This window comes from Microtus oregoni, unplaced genomic scaffold (genome assembly GCF_018167655.1).
Source record: "Microtus oregoni isolate MIOR12 unplaced genomic scaffold, Mior012 000131F_ref0000151, whole genome shotgun sequence".
Classification (NCBI taxonomy): domain Eukaryota; kingdom Metazoa; phylum Chordata; class Mammalia; order Rodentia; family Cricetidae; genus Microtus; species Microtus oregoni.
Genome location: NW_024544774.1, coordinates 401,203 through 422,459, shown reverse-complemented (window position 1 = coordinate 422,459; position 21,257 = coordinate 401,203). Strand labels below are relative to the sequence as shown.

The 21,257-nt window shown below is 37.7% G+C and overlaps 1 protein-coding gene across 1 annotated transcript; it reads right to left on the bottom strand.

Annotated features, from left to right (window-relative positions):
- Positions 1–3,838: 3,838 nt before the first annotated feature.
- LOC121444544 (sp110 nuclear body protein-like) lies at positions 3,839–20,963 on the bottom strand. The gene is made up of 4 exons (XM_041646369.1): positions 20,954–20,963; positions 6,290–6,367; positions 4,647–4,931; positions 3,839–3,918 (listed from the first exon to the last, which is right to left on the bottom strand). The coding sequence occupies exons 1-4, from the start codon at positions 20,961–20,963 to the stop codon at positions 3,839–3,841; spliced, it is 453 nt and encodes a 150-aa protein (XP_041502303.1).
- Positions 20,964–21,257: the final 294 nt, after the last annotated feature.

Genomic DNA, 21,257 nt, shown 5'->3' with positions numbered 1-21,257 from the left:
TATCAAAATCACACAAAGACTCAACCAAGAAAGAGAATTATAGATAAATCTCACTCATGAACATCAATGCAAAATTCTCAATAAAATACTGGTAAACCACATCCAAGAACACTTAAAAAAACATCCATTATAATCAAGTTAGCTTCATCCCAGAGATGCAGGGCAGGTTCAACATACGAAAATCTATCAATGTAATCCATCATATATATAAACAGAAAGAAAAAAAACATACGATCCTTTCATTAGATGCTGAGAAAGCATTTGACAAAATTCAACCCCCCTTTATGATAAAGGTCTTGGAAAGATTTGGGATACAAGGATCATATCTCAATATAATAAGTAATATACAGCAAGCTGAAAGCTAACATAAAATTAAATGGAGAGAAACGCAAAGTCATTCCACTAAAATCAGGAACAAGACAAGGCTGTCCACTCTTTCCATATCTCTTCAACATAGTGCTTGAAGTTCTAGCAATAGCAATAAGATAACATATGGAGACCAAGGGGATTCAAATTGGAAAGGAAGAAGTCAAACTTTCATTGTTTGTAGCTGATAAGATAGTGTACATAAGCGACCCAAAAAATTCTACCACAGAGCTCCTACAGCTGATAAATACCTTCAGTGATGTGGCAGGATAGAAAATCAACTCAAAGAAATCAGTAGTTCTTTTATACACAAAGGATAAAGAAGCAGAGAGGGAAATCAGAGAAGCATCACCTTTTATGATATCCATAAATAGCGTAAGGTATCTTGGGGTAACACTAACCAAGGAAGTGAAATATCTATTTGACAAGAACTTTAAGTCTTTGAAGAAAGAAATTGAAGAGGATACCAGGAAATGGAAGGACCTCCCATGCTCTTGGATTGGGAGGATCAACATAGTAAAAATGGCAATTCAACAAAGGCAATCTATAGATTCAATGCAATCCCCATCAAAATCCCAAGAAAATTCTTCCGAGACCTTGAGAGAACAATAATCAACTTTATATGGAAAAATAAAAAACCCAGGATTGCCAAAACAACCTTATACAATGAGGGAACTTCCGAAGGCATTACCATCCCTGACATCAAACTCTATTACAGAGCCACAGTAATGAAAACAGCTTGGTATTGGCATAAAAACAAAGATGTTGACCAACAGAATCGAATTGTAGACCCAGATATTAATCCACAAAACTATGAACACCTGATTTTTGACAAAGAAGCTAAAATTATACAATGGAAGAAATAAAGCATCTCTAACAAATGGTGCTGGCATAACTGGATGTCAACCTGTAGAAGAATGAAAATAGATCCATATCTATTACTATGCACAAAACTCAAGTCCAAATGGATTAAAGACCTCAATATCAGCCCGAACACACTGAACCTGATAGAAGAGAAAGTGGGAAGTAGCTTGCAATACATGGGCATGGGAGACCACTTCCTATATATAACCCCAGTAACACAGACAATCAGAGCAATAATGAATAAATGGGACCTCCTGAAATTGTAAAGCAAAGGACACAGTCATTAAGACAAAAGGCAACCTACTGAATGGGAGAAGATCTTCACCAACCCCACATCAAACAATGGTCTGATCTCCAAAATATATAAGGAACTCAAGATACTAGACATTAAAATTCTAAATAACCGATCCTGCAGGGGCTATACTGCCCGATACCTCCTCTCTCTTCCTATCCCACCCAGCTTACATCCAGTACCCCCTACCCCCCGTCTCCCTCTCTCCCTCCCTCCCCTCTTTGGCGGCATAGCACCTCCCAGCTCAGCCTGCTCGGGCGCTGGGACCAAACCCGAAACGGGAGGGCAAAAGGGAGGGCGGTAGTTCCTTTGTCTCCATAGACTGCCTGCTGCAAGCAGGGTGGGCCCTTGGTTTGCGAGCTACCCAAGCAGCACGGAGATCCAATCTGGACACCAGGAGAACCATCACTGGGGAGTGACATCACTGGGAAGGTACATCAGTGGGCAAGAAGACCTGATCCTGTAAAAGAAGATTCATAGGGGAGCATTCGGAGGAAGAGATGGGCAGGCACCAATGCAAGAATTCACCCAACAAGCTGAAAAACAACATGAAACCACCAGAACCCAGCGACCTCACAACAGGAGGACATGAACACCTTAATCAAGAAGAAGTAGAAAAAACTGACTTTATAAAAGTGATAGAGGCCCTTAAACAGCATATAAAAAATGCCCTTATAGAAATAGATGAGAAGTATAACAGAAAGTTTGAGGAATTGATTAAATCAGTGAATGATACCCTAGGAAACCAAGGAAAAACAATCAAGCAGATAATGGAAACAGTTCAAGACTTGAAAACTGAAATGGAGGCAAAGAAGAAAACACAAACAGAGGGCTGGCTAGACATGGAAAATCTAGGTAAACGAATAGAGACTACAGAAACAAGCATAACCAGCAGAATACAAGAGATAGAAGAAAGAATCTCAGATTCTGAAGATAATATAGAGAAAATAAATGCACTGATCAAAGAAAACAGCAAGTCTAACAAACTCTCATCACAAAACATTCAGGAAATATGGGACACAATAAAAAGACCAAACTTAAGAATAATTGGAGTAGAAGAAGGAGAAGAAGTGCAGTTCAACGGTCCAGAAAATATACTTAATAAAATTATAGAAGAAAACTTTCCCAACCTGAAGAAAGATGTACCTATGAAGGTTCAAGAAGCATAAAGAACACCGAATAGGCTGGATCAAAAAAAAAATCCCCTCGCCATATAATAATAAAACCACAAAGCATACAAAATAAAGAAAGAATAGTAAGAGCCGCAAAGGAAAAAGGACAAGTTACTTATAAAGGTAAATCTATCAGACTTACACCTACCTGACTTCTCTATGGAAACCATGAAAGCCAGAAGGTCCTCAATAGATGTACTGCAAAAACTAAGAGACCATGGATGCAAACCCAGACTACTATACCCAGCCAAGCTTTCATTCACTATAAATGGAGAAAACAAAATTTTCCAGGATAAAAACAAATTTAAACAATACGTAGCCACAAATCCAGCCTTACAGAAAATAATAGAAGGAAAATCACTAACCAAGGAGTCCAACAATGACCACAATAACTCAGACATCTAGAGACCCTTCACCAGCGCAACTCAAAGAAGGGAAACACACAAACCCTACTACTAAAAAAAGTGACCGGAGTTAACAACCACTAGTCATTAATATCACTTAATGTCAATGGGCTCAACTCACCTATAAAAAGGCACAGGCTAAGAGATTGGATACGAAAACAGGATCCAACATTCTGCTGTTTACAAGAAACACACCTCAACCACAAAGACAGGCACCTACTCAGAGTAAAGGGCTGGGAAAAGGCTTATCAAGCAAATGGATCTAAGAAACAAGCAGGTGTGGCCATACTAATTTCTAACAAAGTTGACTTCAAACTGAAATCAATCAGAACCCATTCTTGTCTGTGCTAGCCACATGGCTTGGTACCTTTTTTGGCGAGGCAGTCACATCTTGTGTCCTCTGCATCTGGGTGATGACTGCAGACTGAAACTTTCCTCTTCCCATAATTCTCATTGCCATGCCTGTACTTCCTACCTGGCTACTGACCAATCAGCATTTATTTAAAATACAAGTGACAGGGTACAGACTATTGTCCCACAGCAGTAGCCCCCCCCTTTTTAAAACAAGTGTTAAAGTAAAAATTCTTGTATTAGTTATTGGGAAATTAAGCTAGGTTTGAATAATGGTAGGGCCTATGGATGGTTTCTGGACACGAGAAACCAAGAATTTGTGAAGGAAAGAGTAGCCAGATGCGAGGAGATAAAGACTGGAGCAGCTGGAGTACTGGGTGGGTTGCCTGCTATCTGCGACTCCCTGAAAGCATCCAGGACCAGCCTGCTACCCGTGATGCCTTGAAGGCATCCAGGACCATGGCAGAAACTGAAGTGGGAGAAAATTAGGCTTAAGAAGCTCCAGGAACCCCAATGGGGAAGCCATTGGAGGACAGTACCAGAGTAGTCACAGAGTTTACTACTATCATTACTGTTATTATTACTGTTATTATATTTTTTGGTTGTGGGGGTGTTGGACACATGTACCGTGGTACCCATGTGACAGGCAGGAGACAACTTGAATGAGTAGGTTCTGTTCCTCTGCCTTATAGATTTCAGGGATCAAATTCAGATCATCAGACCTGGTACCAGCCACCTCTAACCAATGAGCCATCTTGCTGGGCCAATAACAACACATATTTTAGCTGAATGGTGACACCTTAAGAAAGAAGCAGGAAATCAAAGAGTGAGATAGAATGTAGGTAGCCAGGTGGCCATCCAAGCTGCTTGCCACCATGAGGTGTAAGAGTGAAGGATGGCAGAAGCTGCCTGAACATGACTCACGAGGAAGCAGTGTTCTGACCAACTATAGTTAACGAAGTTAGTGGAACAGACACGCTCAGCAATTGTGGGATAGGAGTCTGTGACTCTGAGGACGTTTAATTCACTACATCTAAGTGCCTTCTTGTTACCTATCATTTTCACGAGGCCTTTGAGAAGGTGGAAGGAAGAGAGACTGCAGAAATGCTGTGATTGTAGAACTGGTGGCATTGTAGATGCTGGGATGCGACAGAGCTGGAGAAGCAGGAAGCATCCTGAGGGAAAGAATGGCTATACCTTTTTTCTTTGCAGAAGTGCTGGTTGCTTCCTGGGCCATTTCCAGGTCATCTGGTGCTGGAGAATCCCCTTTCTGCTTTGCAGGAGTGCTGGTTGCTTCCTGGGCCATTTCCAGGTCATTCGGAGCTGGCAAATCATTTTTCTGCTTTGCAGGAGAGCTGGGTGCTTCCTGGGCCATTTCCAGGTCATTCAGAACTGGAGAATCCTTTTTCTGCTTTGCAGGAGCGCTGGGTGCTTCCTGGGCCATTTCCAGGTCATTCGGTGCTGGAGAATCATTTTTTGCCACTAGCAAAAGAAAACAGAACCCACCTCAGAGCTCAGAGTGTACTGAAGAGAGTGTGTGAAGAAAGACAGTAGAAGAACTCTACCGAAAGGGAGTGAAGCCAGGGATCTGCCAGGCAGCAGGGCTCTGCCTTCATCTGACCTTGTTACTCTTTCTAAAACTTTTTGTACCTGAGTGTTTTGCCTGCATGTGTGTCTGGGTACCACATGTGTGCCTAGTGGCCACAAAGGCCAGAATAGGGCACCATATCCTTCAGGGCTGGAGTTACAGATGGTTATGAGCTTCCATGTAGGTGCTGGGAATTGAACTCAGGTCCTCTGGAAGAGCAGCCCGTGATCTTTGCCACTGAGCCACTTTTCCAGCTCTGACCACCTTGCTGTTGCTACCTATGCATCTGTTAACAGCAAATACATTTTGAAATTCTGCTAACTTTGATGCAATAAGAAAAACAAGGGGGCTTGAAGCTGTAACAGATAAAAGTCCTCCTTAAGGCTGTCTGCTGCTTACACAACACAATGAAAATTGTCTTAACTTCTGGCCAGATACCTGAGGCACACTGTACACTGTTTACAGTTTACTATAGAATTACTACTTTCAAAGTAATTTTTCTTTTCATATCATTTAATAACAAGCATTCTTAGCACTCTATACGATAAAGAATTAACCAGCACCGAGGGTCTACTCCCACAGTCAGGGTGATGTCAAAGTTATCAATACCAATTGCATCACCCATCACTGGGGACACACAGGGTTTCTGCTGTCTGTCTGTGTGGCATTTTGTTGGGGTCATTTTGAGTCTTACTTATTGCAGTGACTTTGTCACAGAAGCAAGGTCACACAGTCCAGCCCTGCCTTGTCCTCTTCTCTCCTGGAGTCTACCACAGTCCTTTGTGGCTGAGGAATTCTCTCTGTTAGTTAATACCTTAACATTTTAACACCGATTCTTGAGCAACATTTTAGAGTCTGGCAGGCGTGAGTGGGCTTTCTGATCTTTGTGATCGGTTCCTACAAGTCTACCTTCCCGGTCCTTCGCCCTTGCCTTCCCCACAACTCTCTCTCTCCTTTCAGGAGCTCAGGGTTCCTGACTCCATAAGCACCCAATCAGAGGTAAGTTTAAGCTATCCCAATCAAGACTACTAAGAGTTAAATCAGCCTTAACCAGTGTTACCTTGCACAGCACCAGGGGAACAGAGAGGCTGCCCTCCTGAGGCTTCTTCCTCCTTAACCTTGGATGTTAAGTTGCCTTTGTTCACTGGAGGAGGAAGGAAGATCGTGGGTTACGAGGCCTGGATGTCAAGGAGGAGAATGGGTGGTGTAAATGCCCCAAAAAGGATGTCCGTTTAGGCCAAAGGCAAGTTACCTGGGATTGGGCCTGGCCGACTGTGGGGCATCTCTGGAGAGTCATCTTTATCATTTCTCTGTGGGTCCACGGAGGATGCTGAGCAGAGGGAAGAAAAGAATCAAGGCTTTCAGGATGAGCAGGTAGGGACCAGAGTGGTAAAGAGAACAAATGTGTTTCTAACTGACCAGCGAGGAACGCAGGCAACCCGGGTAAAGCAGGATAGAGAAGCAACAGCGAACGGTTGCTTACTCTTAATTAGCAACTCATTAATTTACTAACAGTATTTCTTCTTTTTTTTTTTAAAAAAAAAGGCAGAGGATGAGACCTTCTATTGCTGTTAGCTTTCTGATTCTGTTGAACTTTAAGTGGCATGTTTCAGAGGAGTGGAGGAAATGTCCCTGAGTTCAAACATGACTCTTTTATTCTCAGGCCTGGAGAGCAGGGAGTCCATAATACATATCTTTGGCAATGTCAGTAATACATCCTGCTATAGTTAATGTAACCAAACTTCATTATAATGGTGGTTTGGGGAAGGCAAGTGGCAACTGTAGGCGCATTCTTTGGTAGAATTTTTGGACTTGCTTGTGTATATTAATTATCACATAATCTGTGAATAGAAATACTTTGACTTCTTCATTTCTAATTTGTTTCCCCTTGATCTCCTTTAGTAATCATATTGCTCTAGCTAGAACTTTAAGTACTATATTGAATAGGTGCGGAGAGAGTGGAAAGCATTGTCTTGTTTCTGGTCTTGGGGGACTTGCTTTCAGTTTCTTCCCATTTTATTTTAAGTTGGCTATTGGATGTTATTAAAATTACCTTTATTGTGTTTAGGTATGTCCCTTGTATCCATAATCTTTCTAACACTTTTACATGAAGGGGTGTTAGATTTCATCAAAGGCTTTTTCTTCATCTAATGAAAGAACCACTTTTTTTTTCTCAATTCATTTATATGGTGGATTTCATTGACAGATTTTCATATGTTGAACCACCCCTGAATCTCTAGGATGAAGCCTACTTTATCATGGTTGATGATTTTTCCTTTGATGAATATGAAGTATCCTTCTCTATCTTTTTTATTAATTTTGTTTGGAAGTCTATATTATTAGACATTAAAATAGCTACACCAACTTTCTTCTTGAGTTCATTTGCTTGGAAAATCTTTCCCCAACAATTTTCTCTGATATGTCTACTTTTTGAAGTTGAGGTGTGTTTCTTGTATGCAGCAGAAGTATAGATACTGTTTTCACATCCATTCTGTTAGCATATGTTTCATTATGGGGAATTTGAGTCCATTAAATTTGAAGAATATTAATGACAAATGCTTGCTAATTACTGTTATTTGATTTTTGTTATTGCTGTTGCTAGTAGTGTGTGTGTGTGTACGTGTGTGTGTGTATGTTTTTCTTCTTTTTGTTTTGCTGGTATAAGATTATTTCCTCTATTTTTATTGGTGATGTGTGTACTTTACTTCTTTAGGTTTGATTTTTCTCTTCTAGTACCTTTTATAGGATTTTATTTGTAGATTTGTTATTGTGTAAATTTTACTTTGTCATGGAATATATTGTTTTCTTCATTTATGGTGATTGAAAGTTTTGCTGGGAATAGTAGTCTGGGATGGCATCTGTGGTCTCTTAGAGTTTACAGGATATCTGTGGAAGACTTTCCGGTTTTTAAAGTCTCCATTGAGAAGTAGGATGTAGTTATAATAGGTCTGCCTTTATATGTTCCATTGCCACTTTTAGTATTCTTTCAGTGTTATGCATGTTTAGTGTTTTGATTATTATTTGCCATGTGACAAGGAGACGTTCCTTTCTGGCCACATTTATTTGGTGTACTGTATGATTTTATAGTCATGTCTTTCTTTAGGTTAGAAAATTTTTCTTTTAAAATATTTTAAAAATATTTTCTGGGCCTTTGAATTGGCATTCTCCTTCTATTCATATCACTCTTAGATTTGGCCTTTTTATGGTATCCCAGGTTTCCTGGATTTTTTGTGTGAGAATTTTTTTAGATTTAACATTTTCTTTGACTTGACTTCTATCATATCTTCATCATCTGTGATTTCTTCTTCCAACTTGTATTCTGTTGGTAATGTTTGAAAATTCCTGTTCTCTTACCTAGATTTTCCATTTCCAGAATTCCCTAAGTCTCTGTTTTCTTTATTGATTCTATTTTTATTTTAAGGTCTTGAAAAGTTTTATTCATTCTTTTCAATTTTATTGATTTTCTTTTCTTTTTTTTAATAATTTTTTTATTAAGAAAAGAAGAAAAAAAAACATAAACAAAAAACAAGTTTCCACCTCCTCCCAGCCTCCCATTTCCCTCCCCCTCCTCCCACCCTTCTCCCCCTCCTTCCACCCTTCTACCCCTCCCCCCACTCCTCTCCCCCTCCCTCTCCAGTCCACAGAGCAGTCCAGGTTCCCTGCCCTGTGGTAAGTCCTAGGTCCTCCCCCCTCCGTCCATATCTAGGAAGGTGAACATCCAAACTGGCTAGTCTTCCACAAAGCCAGCACATTAAGTAGGATCAAAACCCCGTGCCATTGTCCTTGGCGTCTCATCAGCCCTCATTGTTCGCCATGTTCAGAGAGTCCGGTTTTATCCCATGCTTTTTCGGTCACAGTCCAGCTGGCCTTGGTGAGCTCCCAGTAGATCAGCTCCACTGTCTCAGTGGGTGGGTGCACGCCTCGTGGTCCCGACTTCTTTGCTCATGTTCTCCCTCCTTCTGCTCCTCATTGGGACCTTGGGAGCTCAGTCCAGTGCTCCAGTGTGGGTCTCTGTCTCTGTCTCCATCCACCAAGGATAACCTTTGCTGGAGAGGCTGTGGAGGAACGGGTACCCTCATCCATTGCTGGTGGGAATGCCATCTTGTGCAACCACTGTGGAAGTCAGTGTTTCGGTTTCTCAGGAAATTCGGGATCAACTTACCCCTGGACCCAGCAATACCACTCCTGGGAATATACCCAAGAGATGCTCTATCATATGACAAAAGCATTTGTTCAACTATGTTCATAGCAGTATTATTTGTAATAGCCAGAACCTGGAAACAACCTAGATGCCCTTCAATGGAAGAATGGATGAAGAAAGTATGGAATATATACACGCTAGAGTACTACGCTGCGGTAAAAAACAATGACTTCTCGAATTTTGCAGGCAAATGGATGGAAATAGAAAACACTATCCTGAGTGAGGTGTCCCAGACCCAAAAAGATGAACATGGGATGTACTCGCTCATAATTGGTTTCTAGCCATAAATTAGGGCCACGGAGTCTACAATAGGTGAACCTAAAGAAGCTAAGTAAGAAGGTGAACCCAAGGAAAAACATATAGTTATCCTCTTGGCTAAGGGAAGTAGACCCAATTGCCGGGGAGAAAATTAGGATCTTGGGGGTGGGGTGGGATGGGGGTAAGGGGAGATGGGGAGAGAAAAGGTAGAAGGGAAGGAGGGGGGATTTGGGGAATCAGGAGAATTGGGATAAAGGAAAGGTGGATAGGGGAGCACGGAACCACAATTCTTAGTTAAGGGAACCACTTTAGGGTGAGCAAGAGATTTGACCCTAGAGGGGCTCCCAAGTGCCCAACATGAGCTTCCCAGTTAGTTCCTTGGGTAGCTGAGGATTGGGAACCTGAAATGACCCTATCCGAGAGCAATACTGACGAATATCTTGCATATCATCAATTTTATTGATTTTCATTCTAGTGTTTTCTTTTTTTCCCTTCTATTTTTTTAAGGATTTTATTCTCCTATTTAAGAATCTCTATTATCTTCATAAAGTTGATCTTAAAGGCAAGATTCTTGTGCTTTAGTTTTGTGGAATAGTCAAGGCTTATTGTAGTGGAATACCTGGGATTTGGGGGTGAATTATTACCCTGCCTGTTTTTGATTGTCTTCTCACATTGGTGTCTAGGTGTCTGGGTTTGGGGTAATTATAGGCCTGAGTTTGTCTTTGTTGGATGGGTATTTTGTTCCTTCATTTCTGATCCTTCTTTGGTCTTTTTGTTTTTGTGGCCTGTAGTTATGGCAGTAGGTGTGAACTCTCGAAAAGAAAAATGTCTCTGTATGAATCAGGATTTACGGAGGTGGCGAGGGATGTAAGGATGAAATGGTTTTCTGAAGGGAAGGGTACTTCTGCTTCTTTTGTGGCAATGAATAAAAGGAAAGCATTGAGTTTGAGAGGGTATAGAGAGCAAGAATAGGTTTGGTAGCACAAGTAAGAGATGTTTCCTGTAAAGTATGAAAATGTCTGGGTTAACACAAATGTCTGAAGTGGAACATTTGAAAGGAAAATTTGTAAGGAGCAGTTTCAGAGTGTGAAAGAACAGAGGGGAAAGTTTGTTCTGCTAAATGTGAAGTGAGCACTACCACCTTATCCTGAATATCAGTGTAATTGGATATTAGAATATAAATTTTAATCAATGAAAATAAGACAACTCCTATTTGGAAATCTAAAATACAAAACAAATTATAATTTGGGCCTATATTAAAAATACTATTTAATACATATTAAAATAGTACCTTATATAAAATTCAATGCTAAACATTGATGTGCATCTCAATGCCTATCCTTTTAGTCCAAGAACCTTATAGATTCCTTGAAAGGTACTTATACTTGGAATATTAAATTTAAAGGATTAATTTTTTCTTTATATACTAATATAGATCTGTATACTTTTAAGGTCAATGATACATTGATAATTTATAATTTTATCTTGTACTGCAGTTTAACCAAATAAGATGATTAGGCATCTTTTCCAAATTGTCTTGACTGTTTGATTTAAATAAACTGCTTCATCACTGGAATCTGCCTGCCATAACTTCCTCTCAAATTTGATCTGTTGTTTTCCAATTAGCAAAGCCCTGCAGCTTCACTACAGAATGGCTATGTAATACATCTCGGGCCTTAACAAGGTACTTTTTGATGTATTTCAATTATGATGAAGAAAGCAGTATCTTAATTAAGGAAACATTCCATTTTGAGGCTGTTTAAAGTGCAATTAAAGTTTATGGTTGAAAGACTCCTGTTAAGATGGGTGTCCCCTCTGTAGTTAGTAGAAGTGATGTGGGAAGCTTAAGCTAGGGCCTTGAGGAACAACTCAGATAGATGCAGAAGGCTAGTGCAGCTGAAGATTGCTAGGAGGCCAATTACACCACAGTTGGTATTTAAGCATAGTTCCGTCAGCAATATTGAAATATATTTAAATATGAATAAAGATATAGCTCTGTATAAAATTATATATAAAGATATGTGTGTATATATAAATTATATACATATATATATATATATTAAAAAGATTTGGGAAAAAGAAAATTTCCTTTGAAATTAAGGGAATTTAAATAGCAGAATTTGGTGTGACAAAAGTTCACTGATTTGGCAACCATGTCAGTGTGCAGAAAAGAAAATTAATCCTACATGTATTATGCTGAACTCTATAGATTTAAAAATTAGTTGATATCTCTGTTTAGCCCTGGCTTTTCTCCACTTCACTCTGTAGACCAGGCCAGCCTTTACAGAGAAATTCTGTCTCAAAACACCAAAACACAAAAGAATTAATATGATTTTTTTGAGACCTAAAGCAAAGAGACAAGGTATTCTACCAGAGTTAATTTTATCAAATGCTTCCGAATGGTGGGGTGCAATACAGTTATGGATCACTGAGTTCCCCCATTTTCCTTCTGTAAAGATTTGTTTGAATGTTAGAAAGGAAACTAACAATTAGATATGATCTAATTTGTGAACTAACATATCGTATCATACATTAAAATGTAGTTGTCACACTAAAGAAAAACTGCTAGGATACAAATATCATATTGACAGTCTTAAAGTTGATATACTTCACACTCATTCTATGTTTAGAGGGTTGCAGCTTGTTGTCTGAGGCTGTTCGTTTGTTTTCTGGTTGCTGAGACCAGACTTAATTACACAGAAACTGTATTATTACAACACTGCTTGGCTTATTAGCTTATGCTTCTTATTGGCTACCTCTTATATCTTAAAATAACTCATGTCTATTAATCTGTGTAATACCATGTGGTTGTGGCCAACTGGCATGTTTCCATACAGCATCTAGCATCTGTCTCCTGTGGAGGTTGATGGAGGAAGGTCATTGGCTAATAAAGAAACTGCCTTGGCCCATTTGATAGGCCAGCCCTTAGGTGGGTGGAGTAAACAAAACAGAATGCTGGGAAGAAGGGAAGTGAGCTCAGATGTGATGCCGCTCTTCTCCAGGGCAGACGCGATGAAGCTCCAACCCAGGATGGACGTAGGCTAGAGTCTTCCTGGTAAGCTCACCTTGGGGTGCTACACACATAAATAGAAATGGGAAATCAAGATGTAAGAATTAGCCAGTAAGAAGCTAGAGCAAATGGGCCAGGCAGTGTTTAAATGAATACAATTTGTGTGTCATTATTTTGGGGCATAAGCTAGCCAAGCGGCCAGGAGCTGGGTGGCAGGAACATGACCCACAGCTCCTTTAACAGGAGGTTACATGATTTATCCCTGACTCCACCTATTTTGCTATATCTCTTCCAGCCTGACTATATTCTGCCATGCTATAGGCCAAAGCAGATTCTTTTATTAACCAGTGGTTGTAAAACATATCCATAGCATGCAGAGGGGAATCCCACATCATCTCTTCTTTTCTGTGTAAATAAAAGGGAAGGTTCTAATTTTAACATAGCAAGATTACATACAACAAAACAATTATCAACCAAGAATTACAGTTATAATATTTAGCCCATTTACATTTGGCAAATTAAGGAAAATACTCTATCATTTATTCTATTTTTGTGAATCTAAAGTTTTATATCTAACATCTTTTATAATTGTAACTACCTTTCTTCAACTCCATCAAAGACTTCAGAAGGATATAATATTATCTAAATAAATAGGAAGTGCATTGTAAGCAACTTCCAAAACGTTAGAATTTACATAGATATCTTGCTGTCTGGACAGTCACCAAAAGTTTTTCTGTATCATTGGAGCATCCATCTTTTCAGCTTATAGGCCCATAGTATGTGGCAAACTTTACCATGAAGCAGGAAATTTGAAGGATAGTTCCACCTATATTGGTAGTTTGTCAGTCAGTCTCTGCTGTGTCCTGCAGAATGTCTGGTAGACTCTTTCGTGAAGCAGGAACCCTAAAGGACTGTGTCATCTTTAGGCAAGTCATTTTTCTGTGAGTCCTCCATGTCCAGTTCATGGAAAATACTATCAACCTGCCCAGGAAAGAGCAGTTTCTTACCCAAAAGGCTAAAAAACTCCATAAGGAGCATCTTTTATGTCCATTATTCTCTTGAAGTACATTGGTGCTGCTAGGAAAAGATGTGTCTCATTGTCATGAAAAGTCCTAAACACTTAAAACATTTTAAATGTCATATTCTGTTAGGCTTTGAAAGGTATGAAGATCTATTGAACTGAAATATATCTCTATATATCAAGAAAGCCTAGCTAACATGAGTACAAGCTTAACTATTATAGATGGTTATCTATTAACATAAATTTCTTAATTATACGTTATATTTTTGAATGAATTGCACAAACACAACACCTTAATCAAGAGCAAAAATATACATATAATAAAATTGACCTGAAATTTGTATCAATAAACCAAGATCCATTCCAGTGCAAAGTATTCATCTCTATAGCATATGCCCCTTTAAATGTAAACAAACATTTATAAACAATACTTGGGTATTTGGGAATAGTTTTCTCCAAACTGCCTCCTGCTTTTTGTATGGTGAAGTAGTTTTGGGGTTCATGGAGATCTTTCAGGGGGTCTTGTTCCTTGAAGGACATTAGTCTGGAAAGAATTCACAGGTTCTTATCCTCTGTGGAATTAAAAGCAGACCCTCTTTTCCAAAGTAACATATCCTTAGACTAACATTTTGAAGTCAAGACATGTTTAAAATACATATGTTGGTTTAGTTTAGCAACCTGTGCAATGAAATATCTCTCTGTACTTAGCTCTTTTTCTGTCAAAAACAACACAGTAATATACATAATCCATACTCTCTTTGTATATTTCATCTTTACATTTTTCTTTACTTCATGAATCTAGGACTGTCTGTACTCTGTCTCTTTAAAAACTTTGTTTAATTTTTTAAAACCATTTACTTACTTTTATTGACTCTTTATATTCTTTCTTCTCTCTCCAAAGCCTACGTATATTTATCCAACACTGTGACCCACTCAGAGGTCTTTTTTATCTGAATCTGTCTTTATTGTTTATCTATAATAATTTTCTGACCAGGAACACTTTAGACTGGTAAATGGGCTTGGTTAGGCCAAATTCCGTGGTCCTGCATGTTGGTTCTACTCAGTCCAACATGGTAGAGGCATGTTTATAGCCTCTAAGAGCCATTCTCTCCACCCCAGATCTAGGCTCAGGTCGCAGTGGGTTTGTGTTGCTATTAAACTATTGTAGTACTCTGATCATAAACCCCATTTAAGTGCTTGGCCTCTTAAAAGAGTCTGAACTGTATGTGCAACTAGCATGAACCAAGAAGCTGCCATTACTTATGCTGAGTCAGTGAGCCTTCTGTAAAAGGAACCGCATGCTCATGCTTACCAGCAGCAAGCAGAGCCCATCTGGAAAAAAAATTAGGCTAAACTTTGTTTTGTTTTGTTTTTTTTTGTGTGTGTGTCTAGAATCTCTTTCCAAGCTCTGTGAGGTTTTGTGTGGATTTAGTCGGCACACATTTGTGTGTCAATCTGTAGACTGAGGCTGTTTGTTCATTCCCATCCACCCAGACCTGAAATAATTACACTGAAACTATATTAATTGGAACACTGCTTGACCAGTGACTCTAGTGTACTCCTAGCTAGCTCTTACATCTTAAGTTAACCCATTTCTATTAATCTGTGTATCACCACATGGTTGTGGCCTGCTGGTATGGTTGTGTCTAGCATCTGTCTCCTATGGTAGATACAAGACTTCTCCCTGATTCGGCACACTCTCTTGCTATATCCCTCTAGCCTGACTATATTCTGTCCTGCTATAGGCTGAAGCATATTCTTTTATCAATCAATCATTGTAAAACATATTCACATCATAAAGAGAGGAAATCCACACCAGTAGCTCACACATTTTTTTCTTTACTTCTTCCTTCTTTCTCTGTCTCCTTCCTTCTTTATCTTTTTATTTCTTAGATATAAAAATTTGATATGGCCTTGGATTTCAGCCACTTTAAACTTTATTACAATTACTATCATTATGAAAAATTACTTGCTCCCTAAGGTTTATATAACAGGCTATTAAGAAAGAAAGATACAAAAAAGGCATTTTACATTGGTATTAGTTTGACTGAGCTCAAGGCTAATCTGTTTGAACATTTTTTAAAAAGTTACATTTTGACCTTTGAGTTTGAGTTTTTTTCACAGAAATTCAACTAATAATGTAGTGCAAAGTATTTTCATATGAAATAACTCAGTAAGTACAATCCAATGAATTTTGGAGAATGATTGATTGTTTTGTTTTAGAAACATGATCATCATTGACTCAGGCAGTCAGCTATGTCAGTTGAATACTAAAATTGATTACCTCATCTCATTAGGTATACATAGGAAATTTGAGAATTATATACATTAGATACCACTACTAATTATCTTTCAGTACTAATAGATTTTTTTATATTTAATGCATGTCTCAGCTACTATAAATCATACAAGTTATTTTATTCTAATTTATATCATTATATAAAATTAATTAAAATAGATATCCCCATGTACATATATATTTATATGACTTATAATACAGGAATTAAGTATGACTTTTGCAACTATATCAATAATTAGATTGGAAACAAAGCCAAGAGCTATTGATAATACTTTGGGTAAAATTTTCTTATTGTGACAAGATTTTTCTGTTTTACTAGTTGAATTAGACCTATCCTTGCAATACAAATTTTTCAGTTTTTAGAATTTATAATTTAAAATCTAAATATTAATGCTTACCATATCATTACGTACCTATTCAGCAAATGAAATTCTGTGAGGTATCATTAGATATAATGCAAGTTATGTCATATAATAAAAGGATTAGAGAATGAAACAAATAATATTATGGATATGTGGTATACATGTAGTAGGTTCGCACAAATACATTCCCTTTTTTGTCAACCAAGAGTCTAAAACTTTCAGAACTCTAGCAGTATAAGCATAGGAGAGTCCTCTGATTTCTGATATTGTCACTTGATAGAACAGACATCTTTGGGGAAACTGCTCATTCAAAGCTATTTTGTGACAAATGTACAATGTTTGTGATAAATATACAAGATAAAGGTAGCCAACTTACTTACCCAAAACTAAAGCTGTTTGAAACAGCCCCAACACACCACAACTACACATTATGAATTACTCTGGTGGTTGCTGTGTATTGGTGGTAGGTGTGTACTGGTGATAGGTTTGTATTGTTGGTGGGTGTGTCCCAGTGGTGAGTGTGTATCTGTGTTGTGTGTGTATCAATGGTAGCTGTGTGCTGATGGTGGGTGTGCATCACAGAGACAGATCATTTAACTGAAAGACACAACCCAACACACCAGCACCTCAATAATGATGGATATTTGTGATGGAGAGGGGAGTTAACTAGACTTTCCATTGGTCAATGTTGCAACAAGTTTTATGGCACAATGATTTTACAAATGGTTGTTACTGTTGTTACAGAACAAGTTGTAACTCAGTGTTGTGTAATTACGTTTCTGTATAAAAATACTTGGAGATGTATATATTCTTCAACTACAAGAACTTAAATGGTTTTCATGGGTAGTCCTTACTCAACTGAAGTAAAATGTAGCATATATTAATAAGGAATTATGTGAAAATTATGAACTATATTAGCATTTTTATAAATTGATATTTGTGTCAAATGAAAGTTGTTTTAAAAAAACATTTGGAAGAGAAAATGATGTGGAAATAGGAGAAATTACCAATGACAAAAAGCCTAATTAAATCTTATCTGACTTATCAAATATGGAAGTATTTTTTACATGATTAAAGTTGCTATCTTGTAAACTTTAAAATACTTGAGGTAAATAAATACAATATAGAGCTGCTTGTAATTGAATAAAATTATAGGTAGGTAATCTGATAATTAAACATGCTTGATGTTCATGAAGACCAAAATATTTTTATAATTTTTATATGTATCATCACATTTTTAAATAAAAAATATTAGGTATAGGTTGTTCTAAGTTTAAACCCAATTTCAATTTTACAGAATCCCAGCACTTTAATAAAACCTGAAATATTTATAACACTCTAGCTATGATTTCTACTATAGTGAATAGGTAGCAAGAAAGTAAATATTCTTGTCTTGCCTATGATTTTAGTAAAATTGCTTTGAGTTTCTCTGTTTAAGCTTTAGATAACTTATAAGCTATCTGAATATTACTTCCCTCAATTTCTTCTCTGTTTTCTATGAATGCTACTAAATTTATAATTCATTGGCATCAAGTAGTGTTACAAATTAGAGCTAAAGTAGAAAATTTGTGTTCTTTTCTGGGAAAATTATATTAAGGAATATACTTTAATTCCCTTGTGGACGTTGTCAAAACAAGTTCTGTTCAAATGTTCTCTCCTGCAACTCCAAGTTCTTCACTTCTCTAGTTCACAGACGTTATCTGAACTATTAATTCAGTAGCTTATGCTTCATGACAAAACAGCAAACTTTGTCACCAAAGAATATCTGCTGAGAATTCATTTATTTTATTCTTTAAATATCAATGCTTTGGCTCAACCCATGATCAATCAAACTGAAATTAATGGGTTTAGTCCTAGGCATAAATATTTCTTTAAAACTCATAGCCGTTCTTTCTCACTTTTAAGCGATTTTGAAAGTAGCAGCTCTGTAATATGGCCAGGAATGAGACGTTTTTGGAATATGATGATATTGGCAGTAGAATATATGCACACATCTATGGTGTATCCAGAAGAATTTTAAAGCAATGCGATAATTTGGATCCTGGCTTAATTTTGAACATAGATTGACAGCCTAGCAATCATAATGAATTATAGTAACTTGCATGGAAGCATTGTGATAATGTGGCAATTAACCAAGCAAATCATTACATCCATTTTTACTCACAACTGAACGGAGCATTTGAATGCAGTTTCCAGGGGTGAATAATGGATCTGCTAGCCCATTTGACTCATACACCATGTGAGTTAATCAATTTTTCCTATCAGTGGCTTTGAGATGAAATAAGCTCAGATGATTTAAAATAGAAATTGTTTACTTTTCATGATACTTGTTTATTTTATGTGACCATGTGTATGTGGTAGGCACGTGGGTGTAGGTTAGAAGGCTAGTTGGAAAAATCACCTCTTTCTTTCTACAGTGTGATTCCTGAGGAATAGATTCAGGTCAGCTGACTATGAGTCAGCCACTATTCCCTACTGAGCTTCCTCGGCAGTCTCTATAACTTATCTCCTAAGAGTTGAAACTTATTTTTTGAAATCAATTTGTAACAAATGACATTTTTTCTCTCTTTCAGAAAAATCCTAACTCCCAAACAATGAATACCAATAATAACTACTTTGTATTGATTATGTGCCAGGTGTTGAATGATGTGTGTAATTTTATCATCAGGAATTATATGAGGAGTGGGTGAAATTAGGAAAAACCAAATGTGTTTTCTGAGTATTCACATCTACCATGTGAATACTACAGGACACAATGTTTAGTCAATTAATCTGCCTCCAACGTTTATTTCTTCACCTCTGCACTCATGGTTTAGAGAGTGATGGTTACTATAACTAGCTAATGTTCCAATCCATACTCAAACTCTTCATTGTTTTAAAATGTAATTCTTTTCATAAAAACAAAAAGAATGTAGACTGCCATTGTATATACAATGCAAATATGCTTATGCCAAATATACAGGATGCATGTGAATATTATTTATATTACATATAAATAGATTTTAAGTTATTTCAATATTTAAGCTAAATGTTTAACCTCATAAATAAAGATACGTAGTTTTACTCTCTGTATGTTATTATTATTATTTTAAACACACAAATGCTTGTTAAAAATAAGATAAATCTTTGTGTATTGCTTGGCTAACTATATAAATCAATTTGATTTCATTTATTTAACCTTCTGTGCTCACAACTACTTGTTTTGTTTATTCCTAGATTCCTCACAGCAAATCACTTATGTCCATATTCCTAAATCTCAAGAATTTCTCAACATATTCAAATAGTCACACAAAAATAACAACTTGGATTATCTTTAGGTTTTTGTATCTATGTCTTTTCAAATTCACAGTTTTCTACACAGCATATTTTTTTAGATAAAGAAAACATATTTTGCTATTTTTGTTAAATAAGGAATAGATTTTCCCATATAGCCTCCTATATATTGTAATTTTAGATTTTGATGGGCTCTTCTCTCTTTGTTTTCTTCTTTAAATTGTTTTTATTGAGCTACACTATCCATTCCCTTTCCTCCTTCCTTCTCTCCCATCTACCCTCTCCAGTGACCTCTATGTACCGAAATTACTCAGAAGAACCTTTCTTTTTCACCTTCCTATGTAGATCCTTATAGATATGTCTTAGGATCCTCTTTGTTGTCTAGTTTCTCTGGGGTAGTGACTTGTGGTCTTGTTTTCCTTTGCTTTATATGTAAAAGCCACTTCTGAATGATTACATAGTATATTTGTCTTTCTGGGTGTGAGTTACCTCAATCAATATGTTTCCTTCTAGATCCATCCATTTAAACATTAAAAGGATGATATATTTTAGAAAGCTGTCCTTTCTTCAGATGTCCTCATAAGGAAATATATATTTAATTTTTAAGTGCATTTAGAAACTCTTAGTGAACACCACCTAAAGGCAAGAACTAAGAAGTTCCAGATAACTACCCTGTCTTTTCTTCATTTACCTTCCTAGAGCAAAATGCATAGCACGTCCTTATTAGAGTGTTGACACATGTAAAAAAATTCAGTGATAAAAAATTTTAAATAAAGAAGGCTTCTTCAACAAATACTGCTGGCTTAAATGGATGTTAACATGTGAAAGAATGCAAATAGATCCATATCTATCCCCATGCACAGGAGTAAGTACAAATGGATCAGAGATCTCAACATAAAACCAGCTACACTGAACCTCACTGAAAAGTGAAAGCGAGAAGTAGCCTTGAAAGCAGGTGCACAGGAGACCACTTGCTAAATATAATACCAGTAGCACAGACACTGAGAACAACAGTTAATAAATGGGACCTGCTGAAATTGAGAAGCTTCTGTAAAGCAAAAGGCAGAGTCAACAAGACAAAGAGTAGCCTACTGAATGGGAACAGATCCTTAGCACATCGCCAGAGGACTGATCTCCAAAATAGATAAGAGACTTAAGAAACTAGACATCAATTACCAAATAATCCCATAAACATGGGGTACATAACTAAACAGAGAATTCTCAACAGAAGGATGGCAAATGACTGAAAGACACTTAAGGATTTGCCCAGCATCCTTAGCCACCAGGGATATGTAAATCAAAATAACTCTGAGATACCATTTTAGACCAGTCATAATGACAAAGATCCGAAACACCAATGGCAGTTCATGCTGGAGAGGATGCAAAGTAAGAGGAGCACTCCTCCACTGCCAGCCACCCGAGTCTGTGACGGTCTCTGAGGGCCATGCTGGAGCTGGGGCCATACAGTTTTGAGTGTCCTGGACTATTTCACCCCATGCCATGGTGACGTTCAATGCTTCAGCTGAGGGTCATGTTTGGGTTTGTAGCCCTACTGTAGCCAGCGTCTGTGTTGGTGTTTGAGTTTCCAGTTATCCCTGAAAGCCATGTGGACTCCTGAGGTCTGGGGTCATGTTAGTGTCCAAGGGCCATGCACTGCCCTCTGGGGCAATGGTGACATCCAGATCTGGCTGCTGCTCAGAATTAGGTCTGGGTCCTCGTGGCTGTGTTCTGTGTTGAAGTCTGAGGTACTTGTTGGCACCAAAGGTCACACAGAAACCTGGTGTTGGGTTGTGGCT

Excerpts from the sequence above, each read along its gene's own strand:
- LOC121444544 (XM_041646369.1), bottom strand. Across the intron at positions 4,932-6,289 it reads TCGGCCAGGCCCAATCCCAG|TGGCAAAAAATGATTCTCCA; the intron begins GTAACTTGCCTT and ends TTCTTTTGCTAG. Across the intron at positions 3,919-4,646 it reads CACTTCTGCAAAGAAAAAAG|TTTCTGCCATGGTCCTGGAT; the intron begins GTATAGCCATTC and ends CTCCCACTTCAG.